We start from the raw sequence: 15,557 nt of genomic DNA on the forward strand, positions 1-15,557 counted from the left end.
CTTTTACTGTGCTCCACTCTCATTTCATCTCTACTCCTCTCTCTACCCCTGAATCCCAAATCACCCCCTACCCAGCAAACTAAAAATGGATTCTGTGAAAGCTCCCAGAACATTTCTTAGGTTACGGGCAAATGTTCTCATAGCACAAAAAATGTCTCGCTGTGCTGATGATTATACAATGTTTAAAGCATTCGCCCGACATTGCAGGAACGTTCCAGAACACATTCTGTCAGTTTTCTAAAGGTACCCAGAATATTTCATTAGGTTGTGGGTACAGTCTGGTGGGAAAATTGTGGGGACATCCATATTTTTTATGACACATTTCTTCAGGTTGGAGTAACTTTGTGGTGATATGACGAGATACGGTTTGTTCCCAAAACACAAACCTGTCCAGTTGTGCTGATAATTACAATATTTATATTAGGTTGGAAAAAAACATTCACCTGATGTTGTAAGAACGTTCCCAGAACACACTATTTCATGTTATTTAAAAAAATATTTCTGTAGGTTGTGGGAACATTGTGGAGATATGACACGAGATCTGTCCAGTTCTTCTTCCAGACATTCTTGTAATGTTTGTTTATGTGTGCACAAAACATTCCATCAATGTTCTTTGAATGTTATTCCTATGCTCCCAGACTGACAAAATTACATGTTGAACAGCCCATTAATGTTTCTTTAATGTAACAACAATCCATGTAGAAACACATTATGGCAAATATTTGCAATCACATCACAATGTATTAGACATTTATTGTACATACACTACTGTTCAAAAGTAGTGGGGTCACTTAGAAATGTCCTTGTTTTTGAAAGAAAAGTAAACATTTTTAATCCGTTAAAATAACCTCAAATTGATCAGAAATACAGTGTAAACATTGTTGATGTTGTAAAGGAAATTGTAGCTGGAAACTGCATTTTTTATGGAAGATCTACATAGGTGTACAGAGGCCCATTATCAGCAACCATCACTGCTGTGTTCCAATGGCACATTGTGTTAGCTAATCCAAGTTTATCATTTTAAAAGACTAATTGATCATTAGAAAACCCATTTGCAATTGTTAGCACAGCTTACAACTGTAGTGCTGATTAAAGAAGCAATGAAACTGGCCTTTAGACTAGTTGAGTATCTGGAGCATCAGCATTTGTGGGTTTGATTACAGGCTCAAAATGGCTAGAAACAAAGACTTTACTCTGAAACTCGTCAGTCTATTCTTGTTCTGAGACATGGAGGCTATTCCATGTGAGAAATTTCCAAGAAACTGAAGATCTCGAACAACGTTGTATACTACTCCCTTCACAGAACAGCGCAAACTGGCTCTAACCAGAATAGAAAGAGGAGTGGGAGGCCCCGGGGCAACAACTGAGCAAGAGGACAAGTACATTAGAGTATCTAGTTTGAGAAACAGATGCCTCACAAGTCCTCAACTGGCAGCTTCATTAAATAGTACCCGCAAAACACCAGTCTCAACATAAACAGTGAAGAGGAGACTCTGGGATGCTGTTTGGCATCTGTGTTGGCTCTAAGATAATTTACCACCAGCTGTCTCTGTGCTGTGGTGGGCCCGAAAACCAGATTGGAATACAGAAATACAGCTGTTTGAAAACCAATTTCTCCAGAATTTTGTTTAAGAATAGGTTGGAGATTGGCTCGAAAATTGCTAAGAGCTGAAGATTCTAGATTACTTTTCTCCAGAAGGGGATTCACCATATCAGTTTTTAGTGCAGTGGGGAAAATGCCTGTGTACAGGGATTGAGGTTTGGCTCGCTGAGGGTTGTTATTAACTCCAAAGCGCTCACACATCACTGTACCCGAGAGTGGGTTGGCCTTCCTTAGTTCATCGGAGATTAAATCAGTGGTACGTTTTTATTTACAAGGCCATATTGAGACAGCTCCAATTAAAACTATTGCCTCCGCTCACATGATTGTGTTTTGTTGAGGCCGGTACAAAGCTAGGGAAAAAAGCTTTCCAGTTCTCTACCCCTTCTGGTTGGAATGCGCTTCAAAAGGTCCTGAAATTACACAGGCTTGTCCCTTTAAATTAGTTGAAAGCTAGCCTAAACACTATGATGGAAAATTAATCAATGTTTTGAACCCACACGTGGCGCCACACGTTCCCAAATCATCTTGCTGTTCAATGTTTAAATGTATGTCTTTTTTTAAACTGTAGTGCTTTGTGTTTTATGTTGTAAATGTGTCTACAACTTTGTGCTGTATTTTAGCTTTTTGTGTGCTGTATTTTGGCTTTTTGTGTGCTGTATTTTGGCTTTTTGTGTGCTGTATTTTGGCTTTTTGTGTCCTGTATTTTGGCTTTTTGTGTGCTGTATTTTGGCTTTTTGTGTGCTGTATTTTGGCTTTTTGTGTGCTGTATTTTGGCTTTTTGTGTGCTGTATTTTGGCTTTTTGTGTGCTGTATTTTGGCTTTTTGTGTGCTGTATTTTGGCTTTTTGTGTGCTGTATTTTGGCTTTTTGTGTGCTGTATTTTGGCTTTTTGTGTGCTGTATTTTGGCTTTTTGTGTCCTGTATTTTGGCTTTTTGTGTGCTGTATTTTGGCTTTTTGTGTCCTGTATTTTTTGTGGCTTTTTTGTTTTTGTGTATTTTGGCTGTATTTTGGCTGTTTTTTGGCTTTTGTGTGCTGTTTTTGTTTTTGTGCTGTATTTTGGCTTTTTGTGTGTGTATTTTGGCTTTTTGTGTGCTGTATTTTGGCTTTTTGTGTGCTGTATTTTGGCTTTTTGTGTGCTGTATGTAGGCTTTTTGTGTGCTGTATTTTGGCAACATTTTGTTACGGCAGTGTCCTAAAAACATTACTGTTAAATTGTGTTATTACATTACCTGGAAACCTAATGAGAATGCTCTGTGGTGGTTGTTACACATTTTGTGCACAAATTGTTTGTGAACGTTAGAAGAACATTCTAAGGATATTTCATTAAAATCAGTTTCTACAACAACAAAAAAATCATCAAAAACATTATTTGAATGTTTTGGGGATGTTACCATCCTAATGTAAGAAAACCCTAACTAGAACTTAATGGGAATCTTAGCTAATGTTCTGGGAAGGTTCCCTGTTTGCTGGGTAGACTCTCCTCCCCGGGCACACCTGAAGGGATTGGATAGATGTACGCAACATGGTACTTATTTCACCTTGTCTTCTGATGGGCTTACCCCTGTCCAGGGGGGCAGCAGGTAGCCTAGTGGTTAGAGCATTGGGCCAGTAACCTAAAGGTTGCTAGATTGAATCCCCAAGCTGACAAGGTAAACATTTGTCGTTCTGCTCCTAGGCCGTCATTGTAAATAAGAATTTGTTCTTAACTGACTTTAGTTAAATAAAACATGAAAAAAAGTCAAATCCAGGAGGGACTACATTGATTTGGGACTACCTTTCTCTCCCCCTCATCTACCTCCCACCATCATTTAAACCATTCTCCAAGACCGACCGCAACTTTCTTTCCTTTGCCGCAACCTTGATGTTTTCTCCTCTCTTAATAATCTCTCTCTTGTTCTCCTTCTCTTGATTTGCTTTTGTTGTTGACTGTTTTTACATGTGAACAAATTCTTGTAAATGATAGATGTGTTATTTCTACGCATGGTGCACTACACATAGATTCGCCCTTAAATTATTGAGCAAAATGAACTGGAGCACGATGGCTGCACTGAGAAACTGGAGTACAGGGTTCTCAACATCCCATACTAAAGTAACAGCTTAAGATGTGTCTGACAGGATAAAAGTTTCCCATTTGTTATGTTTTGATCAGCACCAGTGGTGCTACAGTGCCTTCCGGAAGTATTCACGTCACTTGGCTTTTTACACATATTGTTGTGTTACAGCCTAAATTTAAAATAGATACCATTTTCATTTATTTTGTCACTGGCCTAATGTCAACGTGGAATTATGTCTTCTGAATTTTTGACAAGTTAATTAAAAATGAAAAGCTGACATTTCTTGAGTCAATAAGTGGTGAACAACTTTGTTATGGCAAGCCTAAATAAGTTCAGGAGTAAAACGTTTTGAGTTGCATGGACTCACTCTGTGTGCAATAATAGTGTTTAACATGATTTTTGAATGACTACCTCATCTCTGTACCCCACACATACAATTATCTGTAAGGTCCCTTAGTCCAGCAGTGAATTTTAAACACAGATTCAAACACAAAGACCAGGGAGGTTTTCTAATGCTTCGCAAAGAAGGGAACTTATTGGTAGATGGGTACAAATAAAGAAAGCTGACATTGAATATCCCTTTGAGTATGGTGGTTATTAATTACACTTTAGATGGGGTATCAATGCACCCATTCGCTACAAAGATACCGGTGTCCTTCCTAACTCAGTTGCTGGAGAGGAAGGAAACCTCTTAGGGATTTCACCAGGCCAATGCTGACTGTAAAACAGTTACAGAGTTCAATGGCTGTGATAGAAGAAAACTGAGGATGGATCAACAACATTGTAGTTACTCCACAATACTAACCTAAATTGACAGAGAGAACAGAAGGAAGCCTGTACAGAATAAAAAATATTCCAAAACATGCATCCTGTTTGCAACAAGGTTCTAAAGTAATCCTGCAAGAAGTGTGACAAACCAATTCACTTTTTGTCCTGAATACAATGTGCTATGTTTGGGGCAAATCCAATACAACACATTACTGAGTACCACTCTCCATATGTATCAGCATAGTGGTGGCTGCATCATGTTATGGGTATAATTATTAAGGACTGGGGAGTTTTTCATGATAAAAAATAAACAAAATGGAGCTAAGCACAGGCAAAATCCTAGAGGAAAACCTGATTCAGTCTGCTTTCCACCAGACACTGGGAGATTAATTCACCTTTTAGCATGACAATAACCTAAAGCACAAGGCCAAATCTACACTGGAGTTGCTTATCAAGAAGATGGTGAATGTTCTTGAGTGGTCGAGTTACAGTTTTGACTTAAATCGACATGAAAATCTATGGCAAGACCTGAAAATGGTTGTCAAGCAATGATCAACAACCAACTTGACGGAGCATGAAGAACTTTGAATAGAATAATGGAACATTTACACAATCCAGCTGTGGAAAGCTCTTAGAGACTTACCCAGAAAGACAGAACTGTAATTGCTGCCAAAGGTGCTTCTACAAAGTATTGACTGAGGGGTGTGAATACTTATGTAAATGAGATATTTCTGTTTTTAAAATGTGTTACAAGAGGTATGAGTATTTTCTGAAGGCATTGTAAATGTTCATGTACGTTATTTGCCGAGGAGTGAAAGGCTAAATCATTGGCAGCATAAGTGGTTGAAATAGTTGTTGATATATTCTGCTACATTGTGCAGTCAAATATAAGAAGTTGCCTGCATCCCAAATGGCACCATATTCCATATAGTGCACAACTTTTGACCAGAGCCCTATGGGAGCCATTTGGGATGCAGCCGTCTTCAGCAGAAACATTTTCACATTTCATCCCCAACTAATCGTCAGTAATCCACAGACAGTGGCTTGGTGACATTGCCAAGTTATTGCATGTTTTATACATTTGAGGTGGAATTCCGATAGCTAAAAGGGTTCTTATGCAATACAAATTGTACCCTATTCTCTATGTAGTGCAGTACTTTTAAATAGACCCGGATGGAACCTGTTCATAATATGTGCACTTTAAAGGCAATAGGGTGCCATTTGGGACGTGGTATTAGACTTGTAATTAACAATGCTCTGTGTATTGTAGTTATTAACACCTAATTAACCCCAGATGTAGATCAGACCAGGCTCCCCACAGTGAATCCCGATCAGTCCCCTTTCTTGCAGGTTCAGGCTCTTTTTGAATTTGTCTGTCCTCTGTTCCTCGCATCATCTCTCCTTGTGTCCTTCTCAAAACACATTGGAGGGAGGGACTTTGGATCATATCCTCCAATACGGTTGACGAGGAGGTGAGGAGATGGGATGCAAGGAATCACAGGAAATTTAGATAGGACCTCAGACTTAATATGCTTCTCTGAAAGAACTGATGTCAGTGTGCACCATTGTCAAGAGAGGAAGACAAAAATTGTTTGGAAATGCAGTCAGGCAATAGTACAGTGTCTGTACCTGGTATGTACTGCATGTATTCAGCTGTGTGCACATGACTTATACTTGCACACATGCTGAGTACCAAGCTAGTGTGTGTGTGCGTGCGTGTGTGTGACATTACGATGAATATTGCATGGGAAAAATCTAGCTCCTCACTCCTCCCTTACACATAGTGTAAACTAGACCAGTGTGGTTTTATGGAGTCCCCAAAAATTGTCAGCATTCAAGTTTACAACATGGAGCACTTGCAGTACAATGCAAAAACTCTTACGATGATGCATGTGTTTTGCATCATATGAGGCATTCTGCATCATAAGTTCTTTGTCTGCAGTGAATGCTTGACTGACTTGCACAATTTTGGGGGGGATTGTATTAACAGTGAACTAATTAACAACATACATTGAGTCTAGTATTCCTGGTAAGGCATAAAGGTTTACATTCATTTTCATTTTAAATATAAACTGCCTTTGAATAATAATCATAATCCTGAATAGCCCCTCAATTGATTTCTTTGAGTGCTGCTTATTTAAATGCACTCAAATCAATCTTCCCCTCTCCCTTTCTCTTTGCACACGTGCATGCACACATACACACATGCTCTCTCTCTCTCGTCCTTCCTCTCCCTGATTGAGAGAGATTGTGTGGTTGAGAATCTATGCAGTCAATTAGCAGCAGTGCATTGTAAGCAGAAAGTGTCTCAATCAGAGATATTGATTTACCAACAAACACCATTCTGCCTCAAACACACACACACACACACACACACACACACACACACACACACACACACACACACACACACACACACACACACACACACACACACACACACACACACACACACACACACACACACACACACACACACACACACACACACACACACACACATCAGTCTACCAGCTCCAAACAATTTGTAAAAATATAAAGGAGCTTTGTTTGATGGAAACATCGAAAGGTTTAGTAGAAAAGGCTGAAAGACACTGGAATCACTTGCCTGAGCCAGCCTTTCCCTTTCAGGGCATTCTGTAAGAGTGAGCACCAGAAAGGCTATTGGAAGATAATGTGGAGCCATCTTATTGCTTCGAAGTATCTGGCTGTCAAAGACCTGCAAATACAGTGCATTCAGAAAGTATTCAGACCCCTTCACTTCACTAAAATGAATTCAATAAATTCTTTCCTCATTCATCTACAAGCATTCATCCCCATAATGACAAAGCAAAAACAGGTTTTTAGATTTTTTTGCAAATGTATTACAAATAAAAAACAGATACCTTGTTTACATAAGTATTCTGACCCTTTGCTTTGAGACTTGAAATTGAGTTAAGATTCGTCCTGTTTCCATTGATCATCTTTGAGCTATTTCTACAACTTGATTGGAGTGATTTGGAAAGGCACAGTGTTGCTCTGGCATGCACTGTCAACTGTGGGACCTTTATATAAACAGGTGTGTGCCTTTCCAAATCATGTCCAATCAATTAAATTTACCTCAAGTGTACTCCAATCAAGTTGTAGAAATATCTGATTGATGATTAATGGAAACAGGATGCACCTGAGCTCAAGTTCGAGTCTCATAGTATAGAGTCTGAATACTTACACTGCCTTGCGAAAGTATTCGGCCCCCTTGAACTTTGCGACCTTTTGCCACATTTCAGGCTTCAAACATAAAGATATAAAACTGTATTTTTTTGTGAAGAATCAAGAACAAGTGGGACACAATCACGAAGTGGAACGACATTTATTGGATATTTCAAACTTTTTTAACAAATCAAAAACTGAAAAATTGGGCGTGCAAAATTATTCAGCCCCCTTAAGTTAATACTTTGTAGCGCCACCTTTTGCTGCGATTACAGCTGTAAGTCGCTTGGGGTATGTCTCTATCAGTTTTGCACATCGAGAGACTGAATTTTTTTCCCATTCCTCCTTGCAAAACAGCTCGAGCTCAGTGAGGTTGGATGGAGAGCATTCGTGAACAGCAGTTTTCAGTTCTTTCCACAGATTCTCGATTGGATTCAGGTCTGGACTTTGACTTGGCCATTCTAACACCTGGATATGTTTATTTTTGAACCATTCCATTGTAGATTTTGCTTTATGTTCTGGATCATTGTCTTGTTGGAAGACAAATCTCTGTCCCAGTCTCAGGTCTTTTGCAGACTCCATCAGGGTTTCTTTCAGAATGGTCCTGTATTTGGCTCCATCCATCTTCCCATCAATTTTAACCATCTTCCCTGTCCCTGCTGAAGAAAAGCAGGCCCAAACCATGATGCTGCCACCACCATGTTTGACAGTGGGGATGGTGTGTTCAGGGTGATGAGCTGTGTTGCTTTTACGCCAAACATAACGTTTTGCATTGTTGCCAAAAAGTTCAATTTTGGTTTCATCTGACCAGAGCACCTTCTTCCACATGTTTGGTGTGTCTCCCAGGTGGCTTGTGGCAAACTTTAAACGACACTTTTTATATCCGGATATCTTGCCGGTTAAATATAAATATATATGGATATCTATCTTTAAGAAATGGCTTTCTTCTTGCCACTCTTCCATAAAGGCCAGATTTGTGCAATATACAACTGATTGTTGTCCTATGGACAGAGTGTCCCACCTCAGCTGTAGATCTCTGCAGTTCATCCAGAGTGATCATGGGCCTCTTGGCTGCATCTCTGATCAGTCTTCTCCTTGTATGAGCTGAAAGTTTAGAGGGACGGCCAGGTCTTGGTAGATTTGCAGTGGTCTGATACTCCTTCCATTTCAATATTATCGCTTGCACAGTGCTCCTTGGGATGTTTAAAGCTTGGGAAATATTTTTGTATCCAAATCCGGCTTTAAACTTCTTCACAACAGTATCTCGGACCTGCCTGGTGTGTTCCTTGTTCTTCATGATGCTCTCTGCGCTTTTAACGGACCTCTGAGACTATCACAGTGCAGGTGCATTTATACGGAGACTTGATTACATACAGGTGGATTGTATTTATCATCATTAGTCATTTAGGTCAACATTGGATCATTCAGAGATCCTCACTGAACTTCTGGAGAGAGTTTGCTGCACTGAAAGTAAAGGGGCTGAATAATTTTGCACGCCCAATTTTTCAGTTTTTGATTTGTTAAAAAAGTTTGAAATATCCAATAAATGTCGTTCCACTTCATGATTGTGTCCCACTTGTTGTTGATTCTTCACAAAAAAATACAGTTTTCTATCTTTATGTTTGAAGCCTGAAATGTGGCAAAAGGTCGCAAAGTTCAAGGGGGCGAATACTTTCGCAAGGCACTGTATGTAAATAAGGTATTTATGTTTGTTATGTTTAATACATTTACAAACATTTCTAAAACCTGTTTTCATTTTGTCATTATGGGGTATTGTGCGTAGATTTGTAAAAAAAAAAAAACGATATATTTAATCCATTTTAGAATAAGGCTGTAACCGGCCTCCCGAGTTGCGCAGCGGTCTAAGGCACTACATCGCAGTGTTGCGGCTTCACTACAGCTTGGAGTTCGATCCCAGCCTGTCCTTGCCTGGGAGTCCCATAGGGCGGCGCACAATTGGCCCAGCGTCATCCGGGTTAGGTAAGGGTTTGGCCGGGGGGCTTGACTTGGCTCATCGTGGTCTAGCGACTACTTGTGGCAGGCCGGGTGCCTGCAGGCTGACATAGGTCGTCAATTGAACGGTGTATTCTCCGACACTTTGGTGCGGCTGGCTTAAGGGTTAAGCGAGCAGGTGTTAAGAAGCGCGGTTTGGGGGGGTCATGTTTCGGAGGACGCCTCTTCTGGGCCCGTTGGGGAGTTGGAGCGATGAGACAAGTTCGTAATCACAAAATTGAGGAGAAAATGGGGGTAAAATGTTAACTGTAACGTAACAACATTTGGAAAAACTCAAGGGGTCTGAATACTTTCCGACGGCACTAGCGTCTAGAGGAAGGCTCTGGAATTCTTCATGATACAGGGTGAAGTCACCACATGATCCAGAAGCTGTCCTTTGGATCCATTTATAGAAAGCAGGACACTGGTGGGTCCAGGCTTCTCTTGCTTTTTCTTATCTTTCTCTCCCCCTTTTTCTCTCTTTTTCAGGCGAGTCCCGCCCCAATAATTGTCAACACGGATACTCTGGAGTCTGTACCTTACGTGAGTTCCTTTTTCAATTTTCGGCAATTGATTTTATTATGTTTAAGTACGAACGGCATATATTTCCATGTGGATTGATTTGAGTGCAAGATGCAACTTCATGCAACCCTATACCCACTTTAAGTAGTATTTACAGGTAAGACTTTTCAGCAATGGTTGTCAATGGCCGAACGTTATATTCTTAAATATTTATCTGGAACACAACATACGGGTAATATGGGTAAAAACAAATAAGGCCACTATTGTGAATTATTGATAGTTGTTATAAATAAAACAACTACACAGGACCACTGATTTGTACAGCCCAAAAGCCATCATTTTGGTTTGGCATCAGAACTTTTCTCTTAACAGATATTTATTATTGATGGTTTTTATTTGTTGGCACTGGGACTCAAAAAGTCCTTCAAAAAGCCATTTGGACACAATTTGGAGTGAGATGCTAAATTAATGAGTAAGAGTTAGGGTGAAAATAAAGTATCCCAACAAGAATATTACTGATTACTGCACCTGTACATAGCCCATCTATAATTTAGCCCAAACAACTACCTCTCCCCCTACTGTATTTATTTATTTTGCTCCTTTGCACCCCATTATTTCTATTCTCTACTTTGCACATTCTTCCACTGCAAATCTACCATTCCAGTGTTTTACTTGCTATATTGTATTTACTTCGCCACCATGGCCTTTTTTTGCCTTTACCTCCCTTCTCACCTCATTTGCTCACATTGTATATAGACTTATTTTTCTACTGTATTATTGACTATATATTTGTTTTACTCCATGTGTAACTCTGTGTTGTTGTATGTGTCGAACTGCTTTGCTTTATCTTGGCCAGGTCGCAATTGTAAATGAGAACTTGTTCTCAACTTGCCAACCTGATTAAATAAAGGTAAAATAAAATAAATAAAAAGAAGCCATAGATAACAGGCAACATTTGCACTGAGCTAAAGGCTAGAGCTGCCCCTTTCAAGGAGCTGGACACTAATCCGGACGCTTATAAGAAATCCCACTATGCCCTCTGACGAACCATCAAACAAGCCAAGGGTCAGTACAGGACTAAGATTGAATCATATTACAGCTCCTCTGATGCTCATCGGATGTGGCAGGGCTTGCAAACTATTACAGATTACGGAAGCGCATCCGCGAGCTGCCCAGTGACACAAGCCTACCAGATGAGCTAAATGACTTCTATGCTCGCTTCAAGGCAAGCAACACTGAAGCATGCATGAGAGCACCAGCTGTTCTGGACGACTGTGTGGTCACTCCCTCCGTAGCCGATGTGAGTAAGACATTTTAACGGGTCAACATTCACAAGGCCGCAGGGCCAGACGGATTACCAGCATGCGCTGACCAACTGGCAAGTGTCTTCACTGACATTTTCAACCTCTCCTTGACCGAGTCTGTAATACCTACATGTTTCAAATAGACCACCATAGTCCCTATGCCCAAGAATGCTAAGGTAACATTCCTAAATAACTACCGACTCGTAGCACTCATGCCGGTAGCCATGAAGGGCTTTGAAAGGCTGGTCATGGCTCACATCAACACCATCATCCCAAAACCCTAGACCCACTCCAATTCGCATACCGCCTCAGCAGATCCACAAATGATTCAATCACACACCACACTGCCCTTTCCCACCTGGACAATAGAAGCACCTATGTTAGAATGTTGTTCATTGACTACAGCTCAGCATTCAACATCATAATGCCCACACAGCTCATCACTAAGCTAAGGACCCTGGGACTAAACACCTCCCTCTGCAACTGGATCCTGGACTTCCTGACGGGCTGCCCCCAGGTGGTAAGGGTAGGCAATAACACATCTGCCACGCTAATCCTCAACATGGGGTCACACAGGGGTGCGTGCTTAGTCCCCTCCTGTACTTCTTGTTCACCCACAACTGCGTGGCAAAGCACGACTCCAACACGATCATTAAGTTTGCTAATGACACAACAGTGGTTGGCCTGATCACCAACAACGATGAGACAGCCTATAGGGAGGAGTTCAGAGATGCCAGGACAACAACTTCTCCCTCAACGTGTACAAGACAAAGGAGCTGATAGTGGACTACAGGAAAAGGTGTGCCGAACAGGCCCCCATTAACATCAACGGGGCTTTAGTGGAGTGGGTCGAGAGTTTCAAGTTCCTTGGTGTCCACATCACTAACAAACTATCATGGTCCAAACACACCAAGACAATCATGAAGAGGCCACGACAACACCTTTTCCTCCTCAGGAAACTGAAAAGATTCGTCATGGGGCCCCAGATCCTCAAAAATGTATACAGCTGCACCTTGAACTGCATTGTTTGTTAAGGGCTTGTAAGTAAGCATTTCACGGTAAGGTGTTGTATTCGACACATGTGACAAATAAAACTTGACTTGAAATTTGATTTGGGGAAATTGAAGTTGATGTTGTGGCTTGGACTTTGAGCAAATTCTTGGACTTTAATTTTCTAGGACAAGACAGGATAAGATTGACCTATGATCTAGAAATGAATCAAGTCCTATGGGTATGTTCATGTGTTATGTAAATTGTTACATGATGTTTTTACATATTTACACTGCTAAAGAAAGAAGATACAGTATGTTCGGGATCAACCTAAAACTTGAATAGTCCCTGTGAAATTGATTTGTCCAAATAATCAGTGATGCAAAGACCAGCTCGTCAGAAGAATTGTCTTGTAAGCCTCATATCCAGATAGACGTTGGGGGTGATTATTATTATAAAGGAATGGAAGACACGAATACAAGACTACCATGACAAAGGTTAGGGAGTAACAAGCTACATGTAACTGATTACAAAAAACTGTGACTGTAATCCGTTAAATTACCAGCAAAAAGATTGTAATCAGATTATAAATGATCACTTATAGGATTACTTTTAAATTCAGGAAGAATATGCAGATTTTTTTCTCTCAATGACATTCAAATCAGCATTGAAAAAAGGCACGAGTTTAAGTTTGTTCCACCTGAGTGAGTCTGACCACAAATCAGAGACCACTATGATGACACACCAAATGCAGGAATAGGCTTTTGTAGGCTATAGCTATGTCTTCCAATGGTGCGACTGCTGTCGGCATCCAAAGATTATACATTGAATTTGAATATACGCTTGGAGGTAAGGATGACAGCAGTGGTGTAGCCTACGGGCGATATGGATCACTTATTATTGATATCTAAATAGGGGTAGATGTAACATAGTAAACTAAAACCCTGGATACTCAAATTAGTATGATATGTTACTTTTGGTATGGTGTGTGTTAATTTGTGGATGTCCATCATCCATTTCGTATTATATGTTACGAATTACAATTTACTAACGTTAGCTATGTGGCTAGTTGGCTAACGCTAGCTAGGTGGCTAACGTTAACTAGGCTAGGAGTTAGGGTTGGAGATTCAGGTTAGGTTTAACACCCACCCACCCATCCATCACCCCAACCCAACCGCAAGTAACCTTCTGTCTTATGCAACCATACCCAACGTAACTTATTATACTAATTTGAGTCTCCCGGATTTCCGTTTACTATGTTACGTCTAGTCTAGAGACCAGGCTGGTGTATTTTAACCCAATAATGGTTGAATTGAAGAAGTTTTGAACTGCCTGTAAATCATTGTTTTTCGACCAGTGGACACAGCCAGTGCATAGTGTGGATCCCAGCGTATGGAATAAAGTTTGAGGGAATTCGTCCCTTCTCAACTCCTCTGTGGGATTGTGCTCCACATACTGTCAAAAACGAGTTTCATTTAAAAAGACCATGAGTGGTGGTTTTATTTCTCAATCTAATTTGTGTGGATACAAAAATATTGTCCATAGTACTAACGGACACATGCTCAAACTCATACACTTTTAAAACTCTTAAACAGCTGCAAATGATCTAGATATCAAAGTGTCCATTAGGCCTATAATACAGCAGGTGGCATTCATATTCTTGAAGACCAAGGGGTATTAAATTAATGGGAATAACTGGAGATCTGACAGACTTAGTTTTGTAAAGATATAGCCAAATTGTATTTTAATTTTATTTGAAGTAGAAAGCAATGGGTTAGAAGAAGCCCACATAACCCATAAAGTCAAATGCAACATCCATTTATGGCCAGCTATGCAAACTCTAACATTGATTTATCCTGCTATAGATGTCCATCAATTGGGAATATTTATTTTCGTAATACCTCTTAAGATCAAAGTAATCTAAAAGTAACTAAAATCAATCAAATTACATTACTGAGTTTGGGTAATCCAAAAGATACGTTACTGATACATTTTGGACAGGTAACGAGCAACTAACAGATTACATTTAGAAACTACCCAACCCTGACTATGCTCACACGTCTGTAAATAAGAAACTAAGTAATGTACTGGGTATACATCATTGATTTTAGATTTTGTTTTCCCACAGGTGAACGGGACAGAAATTGAATATGAGTTTGAAGAAATCACGCTAGAGCGGGTGAGTTGATAAACACACGATCAGAAAATACTCTATTTAAAATTACCGGGAGAGGACATTACAGTCATTTAAATTGAACGAGGGATGCCATATCCTGTCTCATGCTCATCTCAGACATGTCCCATAAAGGGCTTCATAAACTAGGAAGTGTAATCGTTGAATGTGACAGGCAGGATAAGTTAATAGGCCAATATGTTTCAAATGATATTGACCCCATACACCTGTTACGGGAGGAATAGAAAAACAAGAAGCTAACTGATACTATTTTGAAGCTGCTGGAGAAGCTAGATGACTCCATAAACTGAATAACAGAATAACAAACTGTGGTTGCGTCACCATTTTTATTTCAAATTGATGCATGAAGAGGAAAGCCTGGGGTTACTGTGCCTTTGACAAACTTAAACCGGAACCCGTTTTACTTTCCACTAAAGCTAATTGATCTTAGCCAGACAAGCTAGAGTAGCACAAACATCCATGTCCTGCGGGTATTTTGAGCAGGCCAGCCCTTAATTGGGACATAGCATTTGCATGACAAAAGCCAGGACTAACATCCCCAAGGCTCAGTGGCCAATAAGAGGCTTAGCTTGGCTGCTGAATTACATTTTGACAGCTAAAAAAAAAGGATCCTTGTGACCTGAAACAATAAACTAGAATAGGAAAAGGTCCGTTCAGCCAAAGGAAGTGATAATTCATCCAACAGCGGAGGCTGAAGCATTTGGTGCTTCACTGCACAGCTCACCCTTTGACAGGCAAGAGCAGAAATAAACAGGGTGGCTTTAGAGTGGCTCATGCTGACTCTGCATCTGTATATTCAGGCTTCACCTCACAGGACCCTTTATCTATGCACTCCACTTCCATTGCCCTATCTAGCCAATGGGCTTTGATTATGTGTGCACTTGAGTGAGCTAGCTATCATTACTTCCATCGCAGCCTGGTTGAGCTGTGTCCGTCAGCTC

At 40.3% G+C, this 15,557-nt stretch overlaps 1 protein-coding gene across 26 annotated transcripts in view; it reads left to right on the forward strand.

Annotated features, from left to right (window-relative positions):
* The window catches only part of dlg2 (discs, large homolog 2 (Drosophila)), a 349,871-nt gene that overhangs the window by 261,080 nt on the left and 73,234 nt on the right, over nt 1-15,557 (forward strand). For all 26 annotated transcript variants that reach the window (XM_052457666.1, XM_052457670.1, XM_052457664.1 and 23 more), the window contains 2 exons: nt 10,096-10,149; nt 14,551-14,601. In XM_052457666.1, the coding sequence (XP_052313626.1) occupies nt 10,096-10,149; nt 14,551-14,601 (105 nt within the window). The remainder of the gene's footprint in view (nt 1-10,095; nt 10,150-14,550; nt 14,602-15,557) is intronic.

The sequence above is a fragment of the Oncorhynchus keta genome, chromosome 12, assembly GCF_023373465.1.
Source record: "Oncorhynchus keta strain PuntledgeMale-10-30-2019 chromosome 12, Oket_V2, whole genome shotgun sequence".
Taxonomy (NCBI): domain Eukaryota; kingdom Metazoa; phylum Chordata; class Actinopteri; order Salmoniformes; family Salmonidae; genus Oncorhynchus; species Oncorhynchus keta.